The sequence below is a fragment of the Lethenteron reissneri genome, chromosome 7 (genome assembly GCF_015708825.2).
Source record: "Lethenteron reissneri isolate LAM-NWPU_2019-01 chromosome 7, ASM1570882v1, whole genome shotgun sequence".
In the NCBI taxonomy this organism is placed as follows: domain Eukaryota; kingdom Metazoa; phylum Chordata; class Hyperoartia; order Petromyzontiformes; family Petromyzontidae; genus Lethenteron; species Lethenteron reissneri.
The window spans coordinates 3,995,765-4,007,103 of record NC_083785.1 but is presented as its reverse complement, the minus strand read 5'-3'; the positions used below and the strand labels follow the sequence as shown (position 1 = coordinate 4,007,103).

General features: G+C 43.7%; 1 protein-coding gene across 2 annotated transcripts; it reads left to right on the top strand.

The window, feature by feature from the left end:
- The first annotated feature begins 36 nt into the window (after positions 1 to 36).
- DCAKD (dephospho-CoA kinase domain containing) lies at positions 37 to 10,908 on the top strand. 2 transcript variants are annotated; one of them, XM_061573423.1, is made up of 5 exons: positions 37 to 77; positions 2,887 to 3,048; positions 3,766 to 3,969; positions 6,317 to 6,404; positions 8,567 to 10,908. In XM_061573423.1, the coding sequence occupies exons 2-5, from the start codon at positions 2,937 to 2,939 to the stop codon at positions 8,880 to 8,882; spliced, it is 720 nt and encodes a 239-aa protein (XP_061429407.1). In that variant the 5' UTR covers positions 37 to 77; positions 2,887 to 2,936; the 3' UTR covers positions 8,883 to 10,908. The 2 variants fall into 2 exon arrangements, with proteins under 2 accessions (XP_061429407.1, XP_061429400.1); XM_061573416.1 differs by lacking the exon at positions 37 to 77 and adding an exon at positions 88 to 287.
- The last annotated feature ends 431 nt before the right edge of the window (positions 10,909 to 11,339 follow it).

Genomic DNA, 11,339 nt, shown 5'->3' with positions numbered 1-11,339 from the left:
GCGGTTGTGTACCCGGCGTCATCACAGGGCGCCTCACAAACACTGACCCCGTTGGTGATCGCCTCTCTGCGCCTACGGTCAGTTGACGAGCGTATTGTTGCTGTGCTTGGCACGTTCATTGCAATATAAACACGAGTTCTTTTGCATTCGGTGATCCGTCTGAATGATTGAAGCGCTTGCGAATTGCGAACTAAACCCGCGCGGCCGACGCAAAGCGAACACGCAACAGCAGCGTCTTGTCTGTGTGGGGTGTGGAAGAGCTTGCGAGCTCATCGGATTCCTCCAGTGTGAGTAGATATTCTGATTTTGATTCCGTGTGGTTACGTTGTTATGATGTGAGAGCTGCCACGGTTCGGGTCGATTTTGGGGGGGGGGTAGGCAGTTTAAAGAATGCGCGCAAGTTTTTATTTAATCACCCCCCAAATTTCGATTTCAGACGCTGTCTTTCTGACAGACCTGTTCTTCACCTGAGGACGGCTGCTTGCGTTGTGGCCGAAACGTCGTGGGAATTATTTTATTATGTTTTATTTGTATTGTTTTATTATTTCCATTCTACGTGACTTTACCGAAAGAACCAAGAAGATGCACCCCCCAAATGTGTAACACATCAGTCCCATTATTGGCAGGTTGTGGTGTGGTGGAGTCAAAGTGTGGGTGCTCACAGGCCTCTTCCTTCCAAGACGTCTGACCCGGCGTGGAAGAGTAGACCAAGATGCCCTCTCTAGAGCTCCCCGTGGTTGGAGTCTCTCTCCAAACCGTGGCGTGAGCAAGCAAATTACGACTCTGCGTTCACCTAAACCAGGGGTCGGGAACCTTTTTGACTGGGAGAGCCATAAAAGCCAAATATTTCTTAATATATTGCATTGAGAGCCATATAGTATTTTTAACGTATAAGAAATTAAATGTGTATTACTTTTAATGCAACTTCTGGTGCTGCGTGGTTTTGCTGATGGCCTTGTAGTCTGGTTCGTACGTGGTGAGGTTGAGCTTCGTGCAGGCGTGACCCTGTGAAATTTATCTTCAAAACTAATTTCTGTTTACTTTAAAATGACACAGTATTATTAAGCAATATCACAAGTATTTTAAAATCAGTTCCAAACTGATTTTTTTTTTCAACTCAAAATTGTCTGGGAGCCATATGCCGTCACCAGAAGAGCCATATATGGCTCGCGAGCCATAGGTTCCCGACCGCTGACCTAAAATGTCAAACAAAAATCTCTCAATGCACTGCTGTGCTATGTTGTGTAGGAAATGTGTGTGTAGAGTTTGAGTGTTCGGTACTGCACGGGTCCCCTGCCTGTGGTGCCGAGATGTTCCATTCGCCAGAATGTAAACACAAGAGGTGGTTGCCATAAGAACATAATGTCAGTGCACTGCTGCTGTGCTGTGTTGTGTAGGGATCTGTGTGTAGAGTTTGAGTGTTCGGTGTTGCCCGGGTCCCCTGCCGTGGTGCCGAGATGTTCCATTCGCCAGAATGTAAACACAAGAGGCGGTTGCCATGAGCACACACAACTCTTTGGTTCTTTCGGCAAAGTCATGTAGGTATAAAATAAATCACGACGTTTCGGGCGCAACACAAGCGTCCGTCATCAGGTGGGAAAGCATGGTCTGCTGCTGAGGCAGACTTTTAAATGGTTTGAAATGGGTGTAGCTCAAGGGTCATAAAGAAGTGGCCGTGGCTAGTGATGTTAATGTGAGAAATTAGCATGTAACTGTAAGATAGATGACGGACGCTTGTGTTGCGCCCAAAACGTGATTTATTTTATGTTATACATACGTGACTTTACCGAAAGAACCAAAGTGTATGGATTCCTGCAGTCACGAAAGCTTCAAATCAAGAATGAGCAGACATGTCAATGCACTTTTCCATCTTCATCGTGTCTCCTTTCCAACCTATATGGCCATTTCCCTAATATTCTGTACAGGCCACCGCTTCAAGTGTTAGTATTACCAAATATTGAGGAGTGCTTTGCAGTGCTGCAGGGAATCTCAGGAGATGACCTATGGTTTGCTTCTCCTGACAAGCACAGTGTTCGGTTTGCGCAGAAGCCCCATGATTTCATGAGAGAGTTGCATCTGCCGAAACCCACTCTCAGTCTGTTTAGGCTCCGCCATGTGAGCCATTTGGAATTGGAGCCAGGTGCGAGCTCCTCACTGGGGATGTTTTTTCGCCGACTTCATTCAGCAGTTTTTGTCGCCTGATTTTTCCCGTTCTTTTTGGCAGAGGGAAGTTCTTGCAGATTCCGGTGATGTGGTCAGTCGTACGGGGTGGAGGACTAGAAGCTGTTTCTCTATGACAGACGACGGTGGTGCTGGCTCATGGCCACGTAGCGGATGACGGACGTCCCACTTTATGACTTGCCGGTCGTGGTCACCTGCTAACCTCCTCCTGATGTTAGGGGCGCTATGCCCGTGCATATAGGCAGGGAACACGGGTGGCTCTCAGGCACCCTGATATGATTCTGCACGTGTCATTTAGGGCGGTGTCGACATGTTTACTGTGGGTTGAGCATCTCCAGGCAGAGCATGCATATTCAGCCACAGAGAAACAAAGTCAATGCACTGCTGTGTTGTGTATGGATGTGCGTGTCGACATTGGATGCTGGTGCTAGCCCGGGTTCTCTGTTGTGGTGCCGAGATGTTCCATTTACCAGAATGTAAACACAACACCAGTGACGATTATCTGAACTGGAACCGAGCACCCCCCTAGCCTCAAATGAGTACCTGGTGCGGTGTGTAAACATCGACAATGGAGAGAAAAAGGCGGTCGGGCATGGAGCTGGCCACCCACTCCCTCGTCTGCCGTGCCAGCCTCCATAGGTGCTCGCTAACAGCTCTTGCCCCAACAGTTTGTTAATACTATATGGGGGATATTTGTCTTTGCAGAGTTGAGTGCTGGTGCATGGTGCAGCCCTGTTTCCCTGCTGTGGTGCGCGATGTTTCTGGTCGGTCTCACGGGAGGCATTGCGTCTGGGAAGAGCACCGTCGCCTCAATCTTCCGAGAGCTGGGATGCCCCGTCATCGACGCCGATGAAATTGCTCGTCTTGGTAAATTTAATCAGAATCTGTTCATCTATTCCCATGTAAAATGTGTCCAGGAGTACCAATCAAACATTCCCAAAGTACCTCGGCAAAATGAGCACTAGGTGGCGCCCATATGCACCTTTAAATTCAGATTGGAATTTTTTTTCTTCTATCGAACTGCTTTTTGTGCACAGTTTCTTGTCCTTCCCCTGCATCCTCCGATTAGCACGGTTGGCTAAGCTAAAAAAGATGTTCAACATACATACATATCCATTGTGGCAGCTTTGAACCACAGAAATACCTAATTTATATTCAAATGGACAGCAATGGTGATTATTGCGCTTCGACCACCCGAGTTTGATACCAGGCAATAGCTAAAATGAGTTGCAAGTGTTATATGACCTAGTCCTGAGCCTCCCAGGACCGATGCTAGGCCTATTTGAACCTTGAATTTTAGACGACAACCTATTATTGAGTGGTGCATTTGGTCACAGCCTTGCTTGGTCAGATAACAGAACTAGAATATCCCAAAATAAATCAAACATATTTCAGACACTAACTTTTTTCGAATCAGCAGCCCCGTGTGTTTATTTTTTTCTAATGAGTCGGTGTTACCGAAAGTCGTTGCAGTCTTTTTAGTTTGGCTTGTGCTTTTAAACCACTGCCATAACTGGCCCTTAATTTTTTTGTTAATTAACTGATTGATTGTCGCTTGGTGATGTCATGCACGTGTGTTTGTAGTTGTGGAGCCAGGCCGGCCAGCGTTGAAGAAAATTGTTGAATTCTTTGGAGCGGAGGTGCTGCATTCAGATGGACGTCTCAATCGCGACAAGCTCGGTGCCATCATCTTTGCTGAGCCACAGAAACGCCGACTGCTCAACTCCATTACGCACCCCGACATCCGACGGCATATGCTCAAGCAAATCCTGTGGCACTTTGTGCGTGGTGAGAGCTTCACCAAGTTTGGTTGCATTCCCATTGCATTTACTTATCAATATTAAGTAAAATGTCTCTAGCTAAGATCGCCGGCGTTGTGATCCGAGTGTGAGACTCGCAAGCAGGAAGTGAATTCAGACCAAAGTCGGGGGTTGTGTCAGCCCATCATTCCGAAGGAAGTGAGTCATGTTCTTTAGGAAGTCAACATTGGTCCTATTGGTATACTGCCACACAGTAAGACGACGTATGATTGGGACAATTGTTTATGCTTAACGTGTTTTCTCTTAATGCAGTGCTTATCAGTAACGCATCTACCATGTTAAACGAGGAATATGTATATACACATAGTTTTGGGACAATTACTGTTTGAAAAGTGATCAGTTCTTGATATAGTTATTATTTAAAGGATTAGAGGTAGACTTTTAGCCCATATTTAGGAGTTGTATTAACGTAGAAGTTTTATTGACGTACCATTTACTTGCAATAAATTACATTGGGTTTATTTATTCTGGGAAATAACACTATGCTATGGTTGTAGGCATTTTAACCTTCATACATATGCATTAACTCCTCCTATCTTTGAATTAATGTCATCATAGCCAAAGCTATCGATGTCACCACATATCACCAATGCTTTGCAAGCCTCCTACCAGATCCTGCAACTGCTGCATAGTAGACATGTGACCTCCACGATCTGCTGTAACTGGATCCTACCTACTTGTCCTAAGCCTTCCCCTTACTGGATGTCCTCTTGGAGACCACTCCAATGCCTAACTCGGTCATCGACCCTCCCCCATACCGCACATGTCCCAACCAGCTCAGCCATTTTTAAATCCTTTATATTAAGTTCGCTTGCTTGCTTGCTTGCGTGCTTGCGTGCTTGCGTGCTTGCTTGCTTGCTTACGACCGTGCAAATCTTTCGGTCGTTTTTTAACCCACTTCCCGTGATCCAATCGAGCTGACATTTTGCACACAGACTCGTTGTGCGAGACAATTAATGTTCGTGAAAAAAAATGCAAAAATTTTACACTGTTTAGGGAAAACAAATTAAATATTTAATTACCAATTGCTTAATACTGGCAGACAATCATCTGACCCATAGGTGGCAGCCATCTCAAGCCAGAGGACGAGATGACTCTAGCCGCCACGCATATAAAGGATTTATAGTGAAAAACTTTGTTTTTACGGGTTATACTTATTCCCTATTATATATACAAATTACCTGCCGTGTTCTGTTCTGGGCTTCTGCATTGCTTATCCTTTCTTGCGGTAAAAGTCTGAGCATCCATCACCGATGCTCTGATGCCATCAAATATATTAGAGCTGCATGGGTTCCAGCTCTTTCATCCATACTGTAATACGGATGTCAGTGACACCTCAAATACCCTTTTCTTTACACTTTGACTTATCTCTCTTCTCTTCCAACGTGGTTTCCATTGCCCATCAACAATCTGAAATATAGCAATGTGCCTCTTCACCAAGAAGGGGAAACATCAAAATGGTTTTATGTTGGGACAGGTGTCATCTAGAGTTGTATGTTGTCTCCTATTTAGTGTAATGTTGTGCTTGACTATGCCCAAACACTGTGTGTAGGGTTAGCACAGCAGAAAACCCAGGTATGAATACCAGTGAGATGAATGTGTGGGACTTTGAATGTGCAGATGATGCTGGTTTGGTGCCGAGAAATTGACCATTACCACGTTTTTTTAGTTTTTGTTATAAAATTAGTAATGACATGGAATCACCTGGTTGATTCAAAGGAACACTAATCCAATTGCACAATGAAGATATTGTAATCATGCAAGAATTCCAAGAGCTGGCTTTGACAATCTGATTATAGCAATGTACTAACCCTGGTATGCAGGAGGATTCGATCCCGACCCTGGCACCTGCATATTTGGAGTTTGCATGTTCTCGCTCCCCGTGGTCACGTGGATTTTTCTCCGGGTCCTCTGGTTTTTTCCCTCCACATTTAGAAACATGGGTTTAGAAGATTTGGCTACGATAATGTACACATGATAAGCCACTTCGTTGAGCTATTATTTGTGGCCAGGTCACTTATGAAAACGAGCTATATAGCTCAGTGGGCCTTACCTGGTAAAGTAAAAAGTGTAGTTTATATTTTGTTGTTACTTCCAACTCGGGTTGGCTCCACTGACAAAAATTATTTTAAGCAAGTTAATACTCAGCTTTAAATGCTGATGAACAGAATAATGTATTCAGTTTTCGTCTGAAGAACAAAAGATGCTCTTTCAGTGCACCCCTACACTTCACTTATTACCCTCGGCTAACAGTCTTGGGGTGTACATGTGTAACTGGCATCCCTTCTACACGGTGTGTGTGTCCACCCTTTCAGGATACCACTATGTGATCCTTGATGTCCCTCTGCTTTTCGAGAATAAGACGATGAGCAGATTCATCAAGCACTCCATTGTGGTCTACTGGTGAGTATAACACAACAGCAGTGCCCTCTGTAATTATTCACTACCAGTATTAATTTACTTATAGTAATGTTTTATGATAGTCCCTCCTAGACGTGAATTTTCTCCCAGCTGTCTGTTTTCTGTCAATGCCTTACGATCAATAATTAGACAAATATTCAAACGAATACTTTGCGTGAATATGCAATCGCTAAGGCATACGTGATGTAGTGGGTGAAACAAAGGTGGGTGACTGATGCACGTGATATAATCCTCTTAGCACTTTCTACAACAGTCTTTATACAGCTGTATATGTCGAAACAAGTAAATGTCCTCCATATACAATGCCTATACATCGTGTGTATGTTGAACTTCTTTTGCATCGTACGTAGCTAACCGTGCTAACCGGAGGTGCGGGGGAAGGACAACAAACTAAATGCAAAAAGCAGTTCTAAAAAAATGAGTTGCAAGTGTGTCACTGCGATTTCTTAATTGCAAACAAGCCATGTACATCTTTAATCGGAGGATTTCTTGAATAGAGGATTATTATTATTACATTTGTTGTAAATCGTTTACTTTTCTTCTGATATTATTTGCACAAATTCCAATTAAGCTCTGCCAAAATGAACTACAATCTAGTGGATAGTATATCGGTCACAAATGCAGGCTTTTTAAATCCTTTATATTAAGTTCGCTTGCTTGCTTGCTTGCATGCTTGCGTGCTTGCTTGCTTACGACCGTGCAAATCTTTCGGTCGTTCTTTAACCCACTTCCCGTGATCCAATCGAGCTGACATTTTGCACACAGACTCGTTGTGCGAGACAATAAATGTTCGTGAAATTTTTTTCTCCAAAATTTTACACTGTTTAGGGAAAACAAATTAAATATTTAATTACCAATTGCTTAATACTGGCAGACAATCATCTGACCCATAGGTGGCAGCCTTCTCAAGCCAGAGGACGAGAGGACTCTAGCCACCACGCATATAAAGGATTTAAAGTGAAAAACTTTGTTTTTACGGGTTATACTTATTTAACAGCTGCTATTGGGCGCATAGTGATAGTCATCAATGGGACCATCGTAAGGATAGGCTTGGGCGCACCATGCAAATGTCGACTTTTTACCACATTAGGATACATACGGTGTGAAGGAAGTTATACATACTATTTAAATGTTGCCAGTAAGCAGACTCCATTGCTCGTATGAGCACTTTCATACAACCACCAGTGTGTGGTGCTATTGATCCATGCTGCTGAATTTCAGACACCAAGGTGACCAATATAGCTTGCTGTTGTGCCTGTGGACGTGACTTGGTATCAATCAGTCAGCAGTACGACACGTCTCTTGCAGAAACTAACTGGCGAGGTGGTGCTGCGGTCAGAGCATTGGACTCGCATTTGGAAGTTTACTGGTTCAACTCCCAGCTGGGAGTCACCTCTGCCTATCCTCCCCACTGGTGTCAATAAAATGAGCACCGTTGTGTTAACGGCATGTGTCCGATGGAGAGACTCAACCATGCCATAGGAATGTGAAATGTCACATGCTGGCTCATGGCTAGCAACAGCAGTGAGCAGCACCACTTAGCATTTCTTTGAGGGTGGAGACAATGTTGTTTATGATTAACGATGTTCAAAGTAAATAAAAAGTGTCTCCACAATGCAATTTGGGGCAGAATTAATTGAAATAATTCAGTTTATTGGGTGATGCTACAGTTATTAATACCCATTTTTCAATCAGAAAAGTTGCAAGTTTAAATCCCAATCGGGTATCAACTCAGCTTATCATTCTGCTGGGATTTACAGAGAGCCACTCAATTTGTCGAAATCTAACAATGGTGCACCTATAAACAAACTAGTTACTGCCATGGGAATGAGGACTTTCCACCATTGATCTAGAAATGCCATTTTGAACGAGTACCGTTTCATATTCAGAAGCTGCTTTTTCGTGAAATTAACAGTATTTGTGTTACGGTGAGACTGGTCGCCAACATAAAATTCTGTAAATTCTATCACTGACTCAGAAATACCCACAGAGATGATTTCCCACACACCCAATGTTCGTTTAAGCAGCAAACCACTTTCACTCATTGAGGCTTCCCTGAATAAACGAAGCACCTTGAATGAAGTAGCAGCAGTCTCATGCGCAACGTCGTCTCTCTCTCTCCGCCCGTTGTGCCCCGGGCGCAGTGACCCCGAGAGCCAGCTCTCTCGCCTGATGCAGAGGAACTCGCTGTCGCGGCACGAGGCCGAGCTGCGCGTGCGAGCTCAGATTCCGCTGGACCAGAAGCGCCTGCTCGCCGACCACGTGATCGACAACTGCGGCGAGCGAGAGGCGACACGGCGGCAGGTGGTGCGGCTGCACACTCTGCTCGACGCCTCGCTCCACCACCTGCCCGTCCGCCTGCTCGCCGTGCTTGCCCTGAGCGCGGCGGGCGGTGTCGCAGTGTGGTTGCTCGGCAAATTGTGCGTCGGAGCCGGCAGTGGCCCTTTGGGGCTGGGTTGAAATGCAGGGGAGGGTGCTCGCTCGCTCGCTCGCTCGCTCTGGTTTGTGTGAAATATGAGGGCGATTGAAATTGAAAGGTCTGCACCGTTGTGTAGAAGAAATGAAAAGTGGCATGGAATGAACGGTGGTGATTTGTCTGCAAGCAAATTTTTTGATTTGGTCATTCCGATATAATCACCCTGAATGTGACTGATCTCGACAAATCAGGTTGAGCCAAGGGTTTGGATTGGGCTGTGAGGTGGCCAGGAGATGGCAGTACAGCAATGGATAAAAGCCATCTGTATAGAGATTTGAGACCTACTTCTGGTTTTATTGGGTTTAATGATTTCTTCCAACATGCTATAAACGGTTATGGCATTGGCCAAACATCACATTGTCGGATCCTCCTTGAAAAAAATCTTGAGACTCATGATGGTTTTCTGAATAATGTACATGTTTTTATGATTATTATGAACTAAAATTGACTGTTCAGTTAAATTATACGTTAAATAATGAACATTGTATCGGAGTAAATGAATGCCATAATTTTCACGGGTGACGAAAATAATCAAAATTTCAAGTATTGGAAAATTGAAAAAAATTTGGAAAAGCCAGAAAATTATGACTCAATTTTTTAACAAAGCCTAAATCATGTTTCCCTTCTACGTGACTTTACCGAAAGAACCAAGAATATGAATCCCTGCAGTCACGAAAGCTTTAAATCAAAAGCCTAAATCCTAAGACTTTTTTTAGGAGACCTTGCATTGGGATGTTTTTAAATCCTTTATATTAAGTTCGCTTGCTTGCTTAGGACCGTGCAAATCTTTCGGTCGTTTTTTAACCCACTTCCCGTGATTCAATCAAGCTGACATTTTGCACACAGACTCGTGCGAGACAATGTTTGTGAAAAATTTTTTCCTAAATTTTACACTTTTTAGGCAAAAAAAATTATTTTACATTTATTCAAATAGAACTCATTCATGGCTTTGGCTGAACGTCACAGTGTAGGAGCCCAGAGCGTAACCCCTCCACAGGCCGTGGCGGAGTAGCGCAGTTGGTAGCGCCCTCGCTTCCCATGCCAAAGGTCGCGGGATCGATCCCCGCATCTTCCACAGGCGAATATATTTTTAAATCCTTTATTAAATCCTTTATATTAAGTTCGCTTGCTTGCTTAGGACCGTGCAAATCTTTCGGTCGTTTTTTAACCCACTTCCCGTGATCCAATCGAGCTGACATTTTCCATACAGACTCGTGCGTGACAATTAATGTGCGTGAAAATTTTTTTCCAAAATTTTACACTTTTTAGGACAAAAATATTATATTTAATTACCAATTGCTTAATGGTGCAATGCAATCATCTGACCCATAGTTGGCAGCCATCTCAAGCCAGAGGACGAGAGGACTCTAGCCGCCACGCATATAAAGGATTTATAGTGAAAAGCTTTGTTTTTACTGGTTATACTTATTGCCAATTCCTTTTGATCTCGCGTTTTGCATGTGGGATAAAACCAGGACACCTGAAGAAAACCCACACACACAGAGGATAGTCACGTCAAATTTTATTTTTTAAACACGTGGACACCTTTCTGACACAAATCTGCCACTCAAAGGATAGCGCTCGAAGTTCTGGACAGATGGTTTCGAGACCCGGCCTTTTGTACTGCCATACTTGTTCCACGTAGCAAATTTGACAGTTTTACGAAAACTGATCATCCAACCTTCATCTGCAAAGCACACTAATGTGTCTTGATTTGAAGCTTTCGTGACTGCAGGAATCCATACTCTCTGGTTCTTTCGGTAAAGTCACGTAGATAGAAAAAAATAGCAAAAGAAAACACGACGTTTCGGTCGCAACACAAGCGTCCGTCTTCAACTGACTTGGAACCAAAGTGCACACTAATGTGGTCACGTGTCGGCACGCCCAACTAAAACCAGATAAAATACAGGAATATCTGGATTAAACCCGGACCAGTTCTGCCTGCTCGTGACTTCCATATGTTGTCTTGAGTAAAATAAATTGCGTGGAAGAGAATTCTTCGAGTGACAAGTGATGTGTGTTATGAAGTATTTTCTTGAGAAGTGAGACAATTATTCTGGCTGCGGAGTAAAAAGTCTTGGAACGTTAGTTGACCAAAGTGCATTGAACTTCGATGGTACAAAAATAAGATAATTACGTAGACAAGAAGCGTCCTTCTCGTGTCTATTCCTCCACGTAAAAAAGTGAACTCATCTCAACAGATTTCTGCAAGTGCATTATTTCAAGAGAGTTGGTTTAACAAGCAAACTGGACCGGTTTCAGAATTCATCGTCATGTCAGCAAGTCAGACTTGCTTGAACTAATACTGATGAATTGCCAGATATGTATAGGCACGGACCCTCTTCGTTAAATTGTTAAATACGTAACGTTAAATAATCATAAGCTTGACTGCTGATGAGACACTGTCAAAACGGGTCCAGATTTTGCTGTATTGAATCAAT

Coding starts and splice junctions, on each gene's coding strand:
- DCAKD (XM_061573423.1), top strand. CDS start 2,937: ATGTTTCTGGTCGGTCTCACGGGAGGCATTGCGTCTGGGAAGAGCACC. Junction 3,049..3,765: donor CGATGAAATTGCTCGTCTTG/GTAAATTTAATC, acceptor GTGTGTTTGTAG/TTGTGGAGCCAGGCCGGCCA. Junction 6,405..8,566: donor CACTCCATTGTGGTCTACTG/GTGAGTATAACA, acceptor CCCCGGGCGCAG/TGACCCCGAGAGCCAGCTCT.